This window comes from Lutra lutra, chromosome 17, assembly GCF_902655055.1.
Source record: "Lutra lutra chromosome 17, mLutLut1.2, whole genome shotgun sequence".
In the NCBI taxonomy this organism is placed as follows: Eukaryota; Metazoa; Chordata; class Mammalia; order Carnivora; family Mustelidae; genus Lutra; species Lutra lutra.
This window is the reverse complement of record NC_062294.1, coordinates 17561805-17578992: the sequence shown is the minus strand read 5'-3', so window position 1 is coordinate 17578992 and position 17188 is coordinate 17561805. Positions and strand designations below refer to the sequence as shown.

Genomic DNA, 17188 nt, shown 5'->3' with positions numbered 1-17188 from the left:
TTGGAAGGGTTTCTTCCTCCCTGTTGCTGTGGGAAAAGGGAGCCTTGACTGTCAGGATAACTGTCACTATAGCTGTGGATTGCCAAGTGATCTCCTCATCAGAAAGAGAATATGAGAGGCACAGTTTGGTCTTAGGGTGCGTATATTATCCAGGATTAATTTGGGTTTCAAACACCTGAAAACTGAAAGCAGCATGGCTCAAATATGTTGAAGTTTGTTTCTTTCACATATTAAAGGTAGACAGTGTGGGGCTGGTAGGGTGACTTCATAATTTTTCAGGGAGCCTGGTTTCTTCCTTTTGCCTTACTGCTCTGCCATCCTCAGCACTTGACTTCTAGCTGGTGGTCCAAGGTGGCTACTCAAGCTCTAGCTGTCAAGTCTGCACTGTGGCTGACAGGAAGGACAAAGAAAGGCATGCTCTGCCCTTCAAAGAGACTTCCTGAGGTCTTATTTGTATGAAACTTTGCTTACCTCCCTGGAGCAAGAACTTAGTCACTTGGTCGTACCTGCCTGCAAGAGAGGCTGGTAAATGTCAGTTTTAATTTAGGTAGCCCCACACTCTAGCTAAAATTTGTATTACTAAGGAAAAATGGAGGAACAGATATTAAAAGATAACTAGCAGTTTTTGCCACAGAGAGACTTTGCAGATTTGTTTCTGCTTTGGGATTGGGTGTGGATTTGCTATGTGAGTACTCCTTTCCTAGCATCATGCCCCCAGAACTTGAAGACCCTCACAGGGGACCCCCCTCCCCCCATCCCCCACTCAGTGGTGCAGACTTCCCAGCAAGGAAATGAGATCAAGGGGGAGGGAAGGCTTGGATGTTGTAGTTATGGTAGTTTTATCTGAGCACGTGGCCTTTCAGGCCCAGCCTTGTGCTTGAGCTCTGATAGAATCTGTGGTCCTGGATGGCAATGGAATTTGAGGAGGTTTGGAGGGGTGGGGATCAGATGGTGAAATGTTTCTTGATTAGAATCAGGAAAACACTCAGGGGACTTGGCTTCTGCTGGTAGACTGTTTTTGGAGCTCTGTTCTCTGGCAGAGCTGAGAGTAAATGAAGCAAGCAAGACTCCTGGGGCAGCACTTAAGGATACACTCACTCTCAGGTTCTCCAAGTGGTCCTGAAAGTGAGTGTTTCCTTAAATTTTGTGCACCAGGCGCCCTCCTCACCTCACCCTACTCCTGGCCTTGCTCCCTGGCTGCGCATTGCTTTAGATTAAGCAGTTTAATTTTTACTGAGGAAGAAGCATATGTGCATGGTAAATAATTCAGAGTATAAAATAGTATACAGTGGAAGAAGTCTCTCTCCCTCTCCAGAGCTTTGGTCTTCTTCCCCAGAGGCAACTACTGTGACAGGCTCTTTTGTATTTTTCCAACTGTCATTCAGAATGGCCTCTGCAGAGACTTCCATGAGGTGCTGCCTTCTTTTACTTATTGGCAGAGTCATGGAATTGCTGTGTGCAGTATTTACTCCTGTGCCAAGAGGAGCAAGCCAGGGGGAAATCTGTAGCAGGGTGGAGGGAAGGAGAAAGAATAGAAGTGAGAGGGAGTGCCGCCATCGGAGCTGAGGATTATGTCTGCTTCTCTCCCCCATCTTGTTGCTACAAGGCAGAAGCACAGTGAGTCTAGCCAGGGCATTGTGAAATAATCTCTTCATGTGTGTGTCCATCTTTTTGTCTCCCTTTCTTTTTGTCCCTTCTCTATCTTTATCTCTGTCTCTTGTCTCTCCACCTCTGTCTTCGATGAATTTCTCTGTCTTTCTCTGTTGGTCTTTTTCTCACAAGCTGTACGCCCTCTCACTTCTGCTGCTTTTCATAGTCCTGCTTCCTTCCTCTGTTTTCTTGTGGTTTTTGTTCCTCTATTATAAGGGCCTGAATGTGACTTTGACTTGCTGTATCTCCCTCCTGTTTGATAGATTCAGTCTCTTGGACCCCAGTCTTTGTTCCTGGGAAAGGCAATTGAATGGGCTTAGTTTGGGTGATCAGCCATGACAGGTGAGCAGGAGCAGGGGCCTGGAGGTTACCTCAGAATATGCTTACTGTATTGCACAGGAGTCTGTGGATTACTGTGGCTGTTAACTAGGTAATCCTTATGCTAGCTGATGTAGGCTTAGCTCCACACAGTGAGCTCTGATTAGCAGGGCAGCAGCGTGCATTCCTTTGGCCTTCCCTCCCATTTGACTGTGCTCCCACTCCTGACTGACTAGTGAGCACCTGTGTCATTTGCCAGAGTACTACTGAGTGAAATCTCTTCTTTTCAAACTTTTATTTATTTATTTGACAGAGAGAGAGAGAGAGAGAAAGAGAGAGAGAGGGAACACAAGCAGGGGGAGCAGCAGGCACAGGGAGAAGCAGGCTCCCCACTGGAGCAAGAAGCCTGACTCGGGGCTCGATCCCAGGACTCTGGGATCATGACCTGAGCCGAAGGCAGAAGCTTAACCAAGTGAGCCACCTAGGCTTTCCAGTGAGTGAAAGCTCTTAAAGTACCATGGAGCCTGTTCAGGCACCGTGTTTATTTCCACAGGCTCTAGGCTCTCCTCCCATTTGAGTGGAGGAATGTCAACTTTCTGACAGTTGCCCTGCTTTACGGAATTGGTGGTTAAGTGAAAGTCATCACACTCTTGATTCCAACCAGGATTCATCATTTCGCCTCTTTGCTTGGCAGTAAGCTTAGTAAGACAATATGCTTTTGTCTGTCTCCCTCCGCTCCATAACTGTGGTCTTCTTAGGGAAGCACCACACAAATGCCCAAGGGAGGACCTTCTTGAGATAGGTGTCCACATAAGTATAGCATAGATACTAACCTGTGCTGTGAAGTGGGAGTCTGTAGGGTTCACGGGGAGAGAGCTCAGTGAGGGGCTGGCTGGTATATTTGGGGAAGGTTTTACAGGGGAAGTAGTGACTGAACCAGACCTTGAAAGTGGGAGTCACTGTTGGCTGTGGCAGCATGAGGAGTAAAGGACATTTCTTTTAAGTGTATATATGGCATCAGTAAGGAGAGAGTCTCTGGCTGAAGAGAGTGCAAAATGGGTAGGAGTAGACAGAGGTGGCTTGAAGGATGAGCCCAAAAGATTTTGTAATAATGTTTGAGGTTCTTATAAAAGTTCTGTTTTGGGGCGCCTGGGTGGCTCAGTGGGTTAAAGCCTCTGCCTTCGGCTCGGGTCATGATCTCAGGGTCCTGAGATCGAGTCCCACGTTGGGATCTCTGCTTGGCGGGGAGCCTGCTTCCCTTCCCCTCTCTCTCTGCCTACCTCTCTGCCTACTTGTGATCTCTGTCTGTCAAATAAATAAATAAATAAATAAATAAATCAATCTTAAAAAAAAAAAGTTCTGTTTTTTTGGAGGCTTAGGGCAGTACTTGGCAGTGTCATTGTGGAGGCCCTTGTATTCTGTTCTTGTGTCCTCCTAGCGGGTCAAAGCGGTCCCTGTTTAGCAGGGGTAAGGCGCTGGGACCCTCAGCACAGGGCCCAGATATCACTGTGGTCCACAAGGAACTGGAAGTAAAGCCAGTAGTATAGGCAGGAGTCTGGGGAATGCTCAAGTAAGCTCGCTTCTCCATGGACCTCACTGAGAATTGGGAGGTTTGGATAGAAATGGAGGGGGATTTGGGGGAGGACCTTATAAGCTAAGGAATGATGGTTGGCCTCCCTCAGCCACAGTTTCCTCATCTATAAAACAAGAGTAAGAATGTCTGTATTTTTGGATTATGGGAATTAATTGAGAGGATGTATGTGAAACCATCATGTATTTATATACAAAACATTATCTCTGTAATTCCTAGGTGACTTGCCACCTGCATTTAATTGATAGGCCTCTCTTGTGGCCATGGAAATATTTTGTGCCTTGGATGGTTTGGAACCTTGGGAGTTTGAGTGGGAAAAAAATGGGTGAAGTCCATCGTTCCTGGGCCTGGGGGCTTTTCCCCAAAAATGATTCTGGATGTCAGAATTTATGTGTATGTGTTAATACATGCTTTTGTATTTTGTCACCAGTGATGGGCAGATCGTGGCTGCCTCTCCATTGCCTGTTCTTCTGGTTCTGATTGATCCATTGGCCCCTTTGCTTTAGGCAGGGACAGAAGCCATGCTCTCTATAAGAAGAGATTGGATCACTGTGGCCTCAGCTCCAGCCTGCCAGTGATGTTAGATTTTTTTCTTCTAGGCCTGCTGACATTTGTGAACTGTGCTTATGTCAAGTGGGGCACACGTGTTCAGGACACGTTCACTTATGCCAAGGTCCTAGCACTCATTGCCATCATTATCATGGGCCTCGTTAAAATGTGCCAGGGTAAGATGGGCCTGGGCTGGGAAGGAGGGTGGATGACTCTGGGAGTTTGCCTAGATTTCGTAAGGAGGACATGGGGAATCTTGGCTCTTTCTGTGTATATAGTAGACTGTCAGGGAGAGCAAGACATCTGTTCCTGGGCTTCTAGGCCAGGCTGGCTTGGCCAACTGAACATGAGTCAGTCTCTCCCTCAGGGCTGCTTTCCCTTTGTGGAGGCTAGGAACATTGCAAGAAGGCAGCTGGGAGCCCAGGAGTTTTTGAAACCTGGATCTTGTGTAATTGGGTCATAAATGTAACTGATGGGGATAGAGTGAGCCCTGCTTGGCCCTGTTTTTGGATTGTGACTGCCAGGCAGTGAGTAGAAAGACCTGGCCGTCCTTGAGAGGAGTGGGAAGGTGTGTGTGGGGAGGTTAGATGGAGTATAGGAATGAGTGGTTATTTTGTAGCCTTTACTCTTCATCTGGATTTGCTTTTATTTAACATTCAGTCTTAAAGTCAGCTCTCAGCAAAATATTAAAATAGTATGAAGTTGGCACTGGCTTTCCTGCATGTTGGCTTTAGAAAGCTTTTCATTCCTGAATCAGAGTAGACTGACAGTGAGGGTAGACAAGTCTCCTGAGCTCTTAGGGAAGTCTTGAGGTATCTTTGGCCAGGCAGATCTCAGTTGCTCTCTAGATTGTCTCTAAACTCAACTTTGTTTACATTTACCAGGGAGAGCTGAGACACCTCACCGCCCACCCCCCAACTCAGATCCATTGGATTAAACACACAATGGTTTTGGAGTTCAGAAAGCTTTGTTTTTAAGTGCCTTGACAGCTGGTCCAGTACCTTTGTGCACATGTGCCAAGTTAGTACAGCCAGCCACCTCAGTGTTCTTGAGTCTCAAGATCATCTTGGGGTCAAAGAGGGTAGCTGAGTTATCCTCCTATCAAGATCTGTGCCTTAGAAAACCATTGCTGTGTATGATGACTGGCACACCTGGGGCACGAAAACCTCTATTTTCCCTTCTCCTGCTGCCTACCCAGCCCTTTTGGACACATTGAAGGAACAGTTCTACTTTTTGCAGGGGGTAATGGCAGGCTTCCTTATAAGTCTGGATCTTGTTAAAAACCTCCAGGGTGTCCAGAAGGTAGCACCTGCCTGCTACTCCCTTGGCTTTCAAATGTGTGGTCTCCAGAGGCCTCTAAGGAGAATGACAGGTGCCTAGGCTGGCTCTCCAAGAGTGGAAGTGGCTCAGGCCTACCCCAAGCATAGTGAGGACCCCAGTTCTTACATAGCCTGTGATTTCCTGCCACAGGCAACAAGTAGAGCAACAGAGTTCTCTTCTGAGAACAAGAAAACTATGTGACCAAATTGTGTAGTGGTTTTGGCCACAACAGACAATTCCACAGGAAGGCCTAATTATTAATTAAAAGTGCCTTCTTTATGTGAAACAGGGTTCTTTCTAAAAATAGGAAGAAGAGCTCTGGCCTACTGTGAGGTCACTTGGAACTACATTAGAGCTTTTCTGGAAAAGGCGTTATCATTTCAGAAGGCAGCCAGGAATGTCTTTGTTTTTCTGAGATTGCGTAGTTGTGCTAGAGGAATATGCAGTTTCTTAAGGGAATGGGTGGGGTGATAAAGTATAGGGAGAGCTGGTGGTTGTTCTTTGAATATTAAATTATGTTTTTTTTTTCTTCCCTCTGCCTGCTTGCTTTTCCCTTCTTTTCTTGACCCTTTTCTCTTTTTCCCCATCTTCGCTTCCTCTTTCTTACTGCTTCTCCCCGTTCTTTCTCTTCTGCTCATACGTTCTAACTCTCCTCTCCTTCTTCCTCTTCCTTCCCACTGAACCCCTTCCCCTGCCTTTGCCCCCACAGGACACTCTGAGCACTTTCAGGACGCCTTTGAGGGTTCCTCCTGGGGCATGGGAGACCTCTCTCTCGCCCTCTACTCTGCCCTCTTCTCTTACTCAGGTTGGGACACCCTTAATTTTGTAACCGAAGAAATCAAAAACCCAGAAAGGTAACGGTGGGATCACACTCTCACTCCCCAACTTGGCTGGAACTCCTGCCGATAGAGTGGGCACACTTGCTCTCTTCCCTCCCCTTTCTCTTTCTCTCATCCCTTCTTCTCCCTACTCCTCCTTCTCTAGCTCAGAGAGATTAGGGGCTAGGTTGAGGATGAGAGAAGGTGGGAAAGCCTCTTCACCCTTGGGTTTACACTGGAGGATCCACAAGGTTTTGCTCCAGGAGAGATCCTCCAGTGGGCAGTAGCTCACCCAGCTGGGGCTAAGGTGTTAGAACCTCATACTCTGGTGCTGACACTGAAGCCTGGGGAGCTGGAAGCTTATTCTGGGCCGTCAGCCTCCCAGCCTGGCCTCCAGTCCCTGGAGGACACTGCTCCTCTTTCCGTGGGACCAATTGGTCCTGTTGTGGCAAGGATCAAATATTGAGCCCCAGCTATCTTCACAGAGAAGGGTTGGTCTCTCTCTCTCTCTCTCTGTTTCTCAGCAGAAAGGAGCATGGGATTCATACCCACCCTGACCATGTGGGAAAGAGGAGCCTGCCTCAAAGACTTAGAGCCAGGGAACTATTAAAAATCCCTGGGTGAACCTTGACTCCAAGGAGAGTTGATTCTAGGTAGTCCTATCTCACTTCTCCTGACAGAAATTTGCCCCTGGCCATTGGGATTTCTATGCCAATTGTGACGCTCATCTATATCCTAACCAACGTGGCCTATTACACAGTGCTGAGCATTTCAGATGTCCTTGACAGTGATGCTGTGGCTGTGGTGAGTCTCCATTTGCTTGTCATCTTATGATACTGAATGGTTCAATCTCTTTCTGAAGCCCCTCCAGCTCTGCAGGGTGAGATGATGGATCTAGGACAGAGGGTGGGCTGCTCGGCAGTGACGGTGTTTGTCCTGACATAACATAGGTACAGGAGGCTTATGAAACCCTGTCCTGTGCTGAGTGACTTCTGTGCTCTGTCCCCAGACATTTGCTGACCAGACATTTGGCTTGTTCAGCTGGACCATTCCCATTGCTGTTGCCCTATCCTGCTTTGGGGGCCTCAATGCATCTATCTTTGCTTCATCAAGGTAATGTGTTCCTGCTTTACCAATAACAGACTGCAGTAGTTAATCTTCTGAGGCTCTAGGTGAGCCCGTAAGAGCCCTTCTTTCCCTTCTTTCTCTTGGATGTATAGGGTGTGTGTGTGTGTGTGTGTGTGTACACTTGTGTGCGCGCATATGCTGGCCTTTGTGCAGACATCTGTATGCTTGAAGCTCACAGTTCCATCTGAGGTGATGACAGATTGGTTAGAGGTAGAGGGGAGCAAGGTTATAGCTTGGTGTAGATAAGAATATTAGTGATCACTTGTTGTGGGCCAGGTATTGCTACAGGGTGACTCTGCCCCTCACTTCACAGAAGTCACTGAAGCTGACAGGTAGGCTCTGTTCTCCTCTCTGTGTAGAGACTTATCTATAAGAGCATTTGTCCTTCCTGTTGTTTCAGAGAAAGGAACAGTTCTGCTTTTCCAGGCTGACTGTGCTACCTGGTTTCGGGGCCCCAGCACTACCCCCTCTTAGCACTTTGCTTCATCACTTGGCTCTTCTCTTTGGCAGATGTTCAGTAGGAGCCCGCTCTGCACAAGCTTCTCTCATCTCTGCTTAGTGAAGTCACAAAACAGCTTTTCTCATCTCCTTCCTTATTGGACACACGTCTGGAGGGAATGGTCTGCATTTTGACTGTCACTCATTTTTCTAGCCATTATACTTTGACTTCTACTACCTAAAAAATAATATTAAGTGGACCTATGACCTCCTTCTTAGCCTGCTTTTAGTTCTTATCCTATTGGATCCCTGAAGCAAGTGATGCTTATGGCACTCTACTTCTGAAACTATTCCTGTGACTTTGTGACACTCTGATATTTGAGAGGAAGGCTTCTTTCCTGATTTCTCTTTCACTCACCGTATAAATGTTGCTGTCCCTAGGGCTGGGACATAGTAGGCATTCAATAAATATTTTCTACATGAACAGGTAAGAGGATGAATTAATAAAAGAAATAATTTTTGTCCTATTTATTCTTCTTACTGGTTTTGACACCACAGTTCATGTACTTGGGGCCTCCCTAGGGTAACCAGAGTAATAGATCAAAGTCTTGGAACACAGTGTGGTGTCATCTTCCCTTACTTCAACCTGGTATGGCTAAGGTTGCACTTGATGTGACTCTTTTTTTTTTTTTTAAAGATTGTATTTACTTACTTGACAGGGAGAGAGACCACAAGTAGGCAGAGAGGCAGGCAGAGATAGAGATAGGGAAGCCGGCTCCCCGTTGAACAGAGAGCCTGATGTGGGGCTCGATCCCAGGACCCTGAGATCATGACCCGAGCAGAAGGCAGAGGCTCAACCCACTGAGCCACCCAGGTGCCCCGGATGTGACTCTTCATAAGTTACTGCACACAAAGATGGTGTTTCCCATAGACTGACCCTATTGATTCCCAAGACATTCCGGCTGGCTCTGTCAGTCTTTTTAAAATACTTGCACTATAGGTGCTTTTTAACCTCACTCAGCTCTATTGTGGCATTGACAGGGTGGCAGTGGGAATAGGGGATTCTGAGAGTAAGAGTCTGGACCAGCAAGTAAGGGGACTACGGTGATGTAGAGGTAATGCACAATCGTTTGTTAACTTCTCACTTTTTATTACCTATGTAGTTATCTCTGGCTTTATACTAGACACTTTTGCTGCGCCCGCACACAGTCCCCTTCCAGCATCCCCTCTACCGTATTTCTTCTCTGCCCAGTACAGGTTATTAACCTGTGTGGGCCAACTCCTACTATCTTGCCCTGTGACCTTTCCAGATGGTCTCATCAACTCCTGTGGCTCCATCTGGGTGGCTCACAAGTATCTCAGTGCCCTCCACTTGTGCTTTGTCTTTAGCTGTGATGCTGTGTGCTATCAGTTCTCCTTGCTTGGCCTCTTTATTTTTCCCTTGGTGTTCACCCTCTTCCAGCTCCAACATATACATGCATGCCCACACAAACATATATACACATGTACACGCAGAGGATCACCAGATTTGATTGAGGTGGTCACATCTGTCTTGTTTTCTCTTTAGCCAGGGTGTCTACCCTCATTCAGGCCTCCTCTCTTATGGGACAGTTATCACAGATAAACTTTTTTTTTAGATTTATTTATTTGAGAGGTAGGGGGAGGGGCAGAAGGCTAGAGTCCCAAGGAGACTCTGTGCTGAGCACGAAGTATGACACGGGGCTGGAGCCCCTGACCCTGAGATCATGACCTGAGCCCAGATCAGGAGTTGGGAGGCTTAAATGACTATGCCACCCAGGCACCCCACAGATTACTTTCTTATCTGGCCTCCTCCCTGTCCGCTAGTCTCTCCCTGCTTTAGTTGGCCTCCATGATGCCACCAGAGTCTCTGCCAAATGCTGTCAAGCCTTTACTTCAGAGCCATAGCAGACTCTCATTGTTTGTTCAGACTCCACAGCGTGGCCTCAGCTGCAGGGTCTTCTCAGCTGTTTCCTCACACACCTTAACCTGGGACTGCAGGCATTCTAGTACCAACCTCAAGGAGGTCACCCTCTTTCACTCCTTCATGCCTCTTTTGCTCTTGCCTATGCTGTTTTCCACCCATCTTCTCACCTTCTGGCAAACTCCAGTTCTTCCCAGCCCAGATGTGGTCATCTCTTGTGAAGTTTTTTGTTCCCCCAGCTCACCCCCAGGCTGGTGAGTGCTTTATGCTCCATGATGATGCTGTCTACACTGGATGGTAGTTCCTTTCTCTCTTGCTCTATTTCTCAAACAGTAGGGCTCTTTGGGGACAGAGAGGAAGCCTGGGTTGTCTCTGAGGCCCAGGCTTGTCCTGGCCTATCCTGTATCAGGAGCTCAGGGAAGATATACAGAGAGCACAGAAGGCTTGCTGCCCTTCTTTAAAAAGCCATTGTGTAAAGTATGAAATCTGTGAGGTGGTAGAGTGTGGGTACCCCTGATGGAATGTATTGGGGTAGCAGTGAGTGATGGCAAGGTGAGGCATCCACTGGTGATGGTGGGTTTCATGGCTGAGGGGCTCAGGGGTGTCCATGGCCAAGAGAGAGGTAGGACATTCTTAGTTAACACTGGAAGTACCCATGGTGGGAGGTTGGAGACATCTATGGGTAAAAGTTGAGGGGTGAGGGTGGGGGTTGGGCATGCATACAGTACATGGGATACTCCTCTGAGAGGACTGCCTCCTGTGTTTTTGTGGAGTTCTGAGCCTAGTTTGTCAAGTGAGGAGTGTGGCTACATGGCTTAGTGAAAGGATCATCCTGACACACTTCTTATCCTTCTAGGTTGTTCTTCGTGGGCTCCCGTGAGGGCCACCTCCCAGATGTTCTGTCCATGATCCACATTGAGCGTTTTACACCCATCCCTGCTTTACTGTTCAATGTAAGCTCTGCTGGGGGAGTGTGGAGAACTGTGGTACTCTTGCTAACTTTATGAGATGACTGTGAGTAGCAGGTATACTAGCTTCTTAAGGTATTTCCCAAGACACTCGGTGTTTCTAAAAATATAAAACATATGAGAGAAGGCAAACGGTACAAAAGAATATAAAAATAAATTTGTAAAATTTAAAATTTTTTTATTTTTGAAAGATTTTATTTGTTTATTTATTTATTTATTTTTTTTTTTTTAAAGATTTTATTTATTTATTTGACAGAGAGAAATCACAAGTAGGCAGAGAGGCAGGCAGAGAGAGAGGAGGAAGCAGGCTTCCCGCTGAGCAGAAAGCCCGATGCGGGGCTCGAACCCAGGACCTGGGATCATGACCTGAACCGAAGGCAGCAGCTCAACCCACTGAGCCACCCAGGCGCCCCTATTTGTTTATTTAGAGAGTGTGAACAGGGGGAGGGGCAGTGAGAGAGAGAATCCCAAGCAGACCCTATACTGAGTACAGAGCCCGATATAGAGCTTGATCTCGTCCCTAAGATCATGACTGAGCCCAAATCAAGAGTTGAATGCTTAACTGATGGAGCCACCAGGCATCCCTGAATTTTTCTTAACTAGGCTCCATGCCCTACATGGGGCTTGAACTCATGACCCTGATATTAAGAGTCCTGTGTTCCCCTGACTGAGCCAGCTAGGTGTCCCTCTTTTTTTTTTTTTTTGTTAATTTTAATTAAATCATTTTTATTAAATTAAAGATTTTACTTAACAGAGGGAGAGATTTTATTTGACAGAGAGAGAGATCCAAGTAGGCAGAGAGGCAGGCAGAGAGGGGGGAAGCAGGCTCCCTGCTAGCAGAGAGCCTGACGCAGGGCTCGATCCCAGCATCCCTGAGATCATGACCTGAGTCAAAGGCAGAGGTTTAACCCACTGAGCCACCCAGGTGCCCCTTTAATTAAATCATTTTTAAAAAGCCAAGCCAGTTGTATACCAACTACCCAGGGACTTCTTTTCATATTAATAGACTTTATATAGATTTCTTTTTAAAAAGATTTTATTTTTGGGACGCCTGGGTGGCTCAGTTGGTTGGACGACTGCTTTCGGCTCGGGTCATGATCCCGGAGTCACGGGATCGAGTCCCGCATCGGGCTCCCAGCTCCACGGGGAGTCTGCTTCTCCCTCTGACCTTCTCCTCGTTCATGCTCTCTCTCACTGCCTCTCTCTCAAATAAATAAATAAAATATTAAAAAAAAATAAATAAAAAGATTTTATTTTTAAGTAATCTCTACACACAAAATGGGGCTTGAACTCACAACCCTGAGATCAAGAGTCACATGCTCCACTGAGGAGACAGCCAGGTGCCCCTACATATCATAGATTTATATATAGTAGATAGTGCTTCATATATGCCAAGTATAATTATATACCCCTTACATAGTTATCATCAGCTCAACCCTTCCTATCAGTGTCAAGTTTCATTATTTAGCTTTGTACTGAATTTCTGAAATTTAAAGAGGGACTGATGATACTTCATTAGTTTCTTCTTGCCCCTGGAATTTTCCTGGCAATTATCCCATGTTTGTGTTTGTCCTTATGAACTTTGTTATTTTGTCAAAAGAACAAAAATCCCCTCAGTATATTGATTGGAATCACATTGAATTTATAAATTTAGGGGAGATCTGACATCTTGTCTTTTAATCGTCTTCTGCCCCTGTTTTTCCAATACAGTCCCTCTTCTTTCCCCAGAATGGGTCCTTTTTGTTTTAAATCCTTTGTTGGCAATCTGGGTGAAAAGGCTAGGTGGGGAGAACTCCATATTCTTGAAGATTAAGTAAATCTGACCATGTCACAGGACTGCAGTCCCCGATTTCTGTCTTCTAGGACTCTTGTTCCAGAGGGCAAATTCTGTCATACCTCTCTTATCAGGGGTATAGATCCATTTTGTCAATCTGCATTTCAAAGACCCCAGGACAGTGAGATGGTTCTGGGGGCATTTATTCTGTTTGTATGCCAGGTAGTTTAGGCTCGGGAGTAATGGTATCCAGATGGCAATGTGGTTCATATTGAGGTTGGTGCATCAAAGTGAGGAGGACCTCACTCTGCCATCAGAAGGGGATTAGGAGTCTGGCTTATTAAAGTGCTTGCAGGGACGCCTGGGTGGCTCAGTTGGTTAAGCAGCTGCCTTCGGCTCAGGTCATGATCCCAGCGTCCTGGGATCGAGTCCCACATCAGGCTCCTTGCTCATCAGGGAGCCTGCTTCTCCCTCTGCCTCTGCCTGCCATTCTGTCTGCCTGTGCTTGCTCTCTCTCCCTCTCTCTCTCTGACAAATAAATAAATAAAATCTTAAAAAAAAAAAAAGTGCTTGCAAAAAGAAGGGAGGCATTGTGTATAGGAAGAGCCCTCAATAGGAGAGGGAGAGATGCCACTTTGAAGGTTAATACAGAAGTTAGACCTATCTGATGCCAAGGGGTCACTGAAAATAACTGGAGGTAACCTGGTAAGCGAAATCAGCAGTGAGCAGCAGACCTGGTACTGATTGCTGGGTGGTTGGAGTATCCTGGGATGGCCTGGTGGTGACAATGCCCACTCCTCCTTCCATCCCCTCCCCCTCCAGTGTACCATGACACTCATCTACCTCACCGTGGAAGATGTTTTCCTGCTCATCAACTACTTCAGCTTTAGCTATTGGTTCTTTGTGGGCCTGTCTGTTGCTGGACAGCTCTATCTTCGTTGGAAGGAGCCCGAGCGACCCCGGCCTCTCAAGGTCAGTGACTCTGGACAGGCTGGGGGGGTGGGCCATCTCCCCAAAGTGACTTCTCTGTACCCTGTTCCCCATAGCACTTTACCTAATATCTCACCTCCCTCCATTTCAGCTGAGCCTGTTTTTTCCCATCGTGTTCTGCATATGCTCCTTGTTTCTGGTGATTGTGCCGCTGTACAGTGACACCATCAATTCCCTCATTGGCATCGGGATTGCCCTCTCTGGGATTCCTGTCTACTTCGTGGGTGTTTACTTGCCCGAGTCCCAGAGGCCAGTCCTTATTCGGAATGTCCTGGGTGAGCGTCTTTGCCCATTACTCAGGGCGTGTGTGTGTGTGTGTACATGCGTGCCCACAGATGCATGCAGAGGTGGGATTGGTGGCTAACAGCTTCCCTTATACTAGTGATATGCTGGAGACCATGAGACCTGGTTGCACCACATGACTTCTTCCCTTTTGATCTTGACATGAGCACTTTAGTTCTAACCTTAGAGTCCTATTTTTGGCTTAGAACACTCCCTTTTTAAAGTGCAATCCATGTGGGAAGATGAGGAGTTGTGCATCACTTTCTGGTTGGGCACGGAATGAAGGACAGTGATGCTTGCTGGTGGTAACAGGCAAAGCCTGGTGCAGTATACCCAGGCGACAGGTGGGAGGGAACCACAGATATGCTTTAATCAACTTTGGGGTGTTCATATTGAAGTTGTAGTTGTCAGCTTGCTGAATTCTGTTCTCTATTTTCATTTAGCTGCTGTCACCAGAGTCACCCAGCAGCTTTGCTTTTGTGTCCTGACTGAGCTTGATGTAGCAGAAGAGAAAAAGGTTGAAAGGAAAACGGACTAGAGGCCAGATGTGATGTCCCTTGAGGCCTGGAAGGCCAGCCACCAAAGTCCAGATGACAAGACTGCAGGCCTAACCCTCTTGTCCTAAAGGAGTCTGGTGGCCCACATTATATAAGGGGGACTCAGGGCTGATGGCCTGCTCTGGCGGTCACTCTCATTGGTAAGCTGTGGGAGGAGACTCAGGGTCCAAGGCCAGCCTGAAGGTGGGAACTTTACATAGAGGGTGGTGGTGGGGAGGGCTTGGTCAGGGGAATAGTTCAGTTTTATTCCTGGTTGAGTCGGTATAGCTTACCAAACACTTGGGCAACTGCACTGAGGGAAGAGGGAGTGCTAGGTTAATAGATGTGGCTGGTAGTTCGGAATTTGTTATTTGAGGTTTGAATCAGGAGCCTCTACAAAGGGGCTGCTTTATGGGAAGGTTTCCTCTGATCAGGTCCAAATGCCTGGCTCTAGAGGCCTAAAATGCTACATTTCTTCCTCTGACTCAAGATCTTTCCCTAGGAAGACAGCTGTATTTCCTTATTTATTGACATTATTTCGCCCAGGACAGCAGTTCTGACAGAGCACTGGTGTTCATTCATCTTCAGGATGCAATATGCTGACTGTGTCTAAAGCTCACAATACTCCCAACCGAGTCCCTCTGCCCTTAGAGGTGTCTCTGTGTGCTGGTGTGGGTCAGCCTCTGACCACAGATTTTTTTGCTTGGTTTTAGCACAGTCTTCTGTTGAGTCTTAGCTGCAAAAATGAACTTTAAAGATTTTTTTTTTTACTCGTGTATTGGTTACATTTTAGTCAGTAGGTCACAGATTATATAAGCACCTGGCTCAAATCAGCAAGGACAAATGAAAAAATTCATGAGTCAGAAGTCTGAAATACTGCTATTTTGAAGGATAATCCCTTATTTTACTTGAGACCTCAGGTCTTTATTCTAGGTGATAGAAGGTAAACCTCCGGTTCTTGGTATGACCTTTAGGAGGACATAAACTGTTTTAGAATACAAGGGGATTACCTGAATTCTCTCAGCCATCAATGGCTTAGAGAACATCTCATGGACTCAAGCCACCAAATAGCTTGTTTCTGTCTATAAGGGCTGGTGTGAGGGACTGCTGTGCAGACCCACGCAAGCCCACCTTGGTGCTAGAAGTGGTCATTGCCCTTTTCCGAAAACCTCACACCAGACTGCATCGTCCTCTTCTGTCCCCGGCACTGAGCTTTGTTTACACTCCGAACTGTCTTGGTGTGGATCATCAGGATAGTGCATTCCTGTCCTGTCTGCCTCCCCTTGCTGGAGGTCTGGTGGGCCTGCAGTCTCAGGAAGAGCTTGGTACTTGTGTGGACTTCTATTTTCTCCTTGTGGAGATCAGAGAAGACTTTGGGGGACAAAGCTGCTTCAACCTCAATCTGGCTCCTCAGCAGACTGCATGATTGGAAGCAACTAATTCTGGTGCTCAGGGTGTGCTTTTAGCATCCAGGTCAGGCCAGAGTAGGCTTGGCCTCATGGATGTTCCCTCATGGGCAGCCATGGTTGCAGTGGACTGTACAGCTGTCCTGTGATGCTTCCAGACACTGTCATCCTGGGTCCAGAGGAACCTGCTGACTTGGCTAACTCCATGCCTGGACATCTTATCCTTTCATTTTAGAACTGGTCACTGGTAAAGACAAGAACTATGAGGCAATCTCTCTTTCTGACCATTCTTTTCTATCAAGTGGCCTCAGTTGCAGCCAGGGGAGTAACCCTGGCCATACTTGTTTAATAAAGACAATTTAGGGGAGCCATGGGCACAGCTGCCTTCGGTTTAGGGCATGCATGGATGAGAAAATGAGGGGACATTCCTACTGTCATGGGTTGGGGATTTGCACAGCAAATTCCTTTCTGGCAACAGGGAGTCTTATGCAAAGGCTGACTTGCCTAGAGTACGTAAACATGACTCCTGTCTGAGCCAAGATGGCACCCATCCCAGGGATCCTCTGGAGCTAATCCTTTAAGCTGAGTGTGCTTAAGGATCCCTGACCCAGGTTTTAGCTTTCTCCCCTGAAGTAAATGACCAGCTAATCCCAGGAACTTGCTGCCTCCAGTGGCTCCTGGGGGAAGCATGGGCCTCACACCCTAAGTGCCCCAGCACAAGCTTAGTGAGCCATGTCATCCCCCTCTCATTACTGGATGGCAACTGCATTCTTCCCCTCTGTGCTGGATACAGACTTCACCCAGGAACCCTTCTGTGGGAGGGAAGCCAGAGACTCCCTACAGCAGTCAAGCTTCATGGTGGAATTAAATTTCTGCAAGGTCTTTGTTGTTCGTCTCCTTCAATCCTTCTCCTGGTGTGCTAATCTCTTTTGCAGTAGGTACAGTATGAGATTGTCAGCCATTTGATGTTGGCAAACCTTAATGAGTACATAAACAGCAGTGAGCACATTATAATGGCACGGAGTGGTTTTTAATCCTTTGTTTCTATGCCTACAGGAGACTGAGATGACTAGTGTTATACATATAACTTGCTGCCTGTTGCTTGCAACACTGAATTGTACCTTTGTGGAGAGTTAGGATGGTAAATCAATAGTTTGTTGGTTTTCTAGCCACAAGAGTAGAGCCTGAATATGTGAACACACAGAATTTAACCCCTTAAAATGGTTTAACGTGAATAGGAACTAATGTAGGTGAAGACCCTCAAAATGAATACATAGTGAAGAATGGGTGGAGGCAGGATGGAAGAATATGAAATCTTAAAAGGTGTGGGAAGAAGACATACCCCCGTGTACATGATAGTGAGTCTGTGGCACGTGGCAAGAAAGCACATTTTGAATCAAAGGTTCTGTGTATTGTTTTCCCAGACCTGTGCTGTCCAGTATAGTAACTACTAGCCACATGTAGCTAGTTTAAATAAA

General features: G+C 46.8%; 1 protein-coding gene across 5 annotated transcripts in view; it reads left to right on the top strand.

Moving 5' to 3' along the window:
• Positions 1-16592, top strand: part of SLC7A6 (solute carrier family 7 member 6) — a 36638-nt gene extending 20046 nt beyond the window's left edge. For all 5 annotated transcript variants that reach the window (XM_047710562.1, XM_047710563.1, XM_047710561.1 and 2 more), the window contains 8 exons: positions 4159-4284; positions 6138-6282; positions 6927-7050; positions 7256-7359; positions 10611-10707; positions 13319-13468; positions 13578-13761; positions 14212-16592. In XM_047710562.1, the coding sequence (XP_047566518.1) occupies positions 4159-4284; positions 6138-6282; positions 6927-7050; positions 7256-7359; positions 10611-10707; positions 13319-13468; positions 13578-13761; positions 14212-14306 (1025 nt within the window). In that variant the 3' untranslated portion in view covers positions 14307-16592. The remainder of the gene's footprint in view (positions 1-4158; positions 4285-6137; positions 6283-6926; positions 7051-7255; positions 7360-10610; positions 10708-13318; positions 13469-13577; positions 13762-14211) is intronic.
• The last annotated feature ends 596 nt before the right edge of the window (positions 16593-17188 follow it).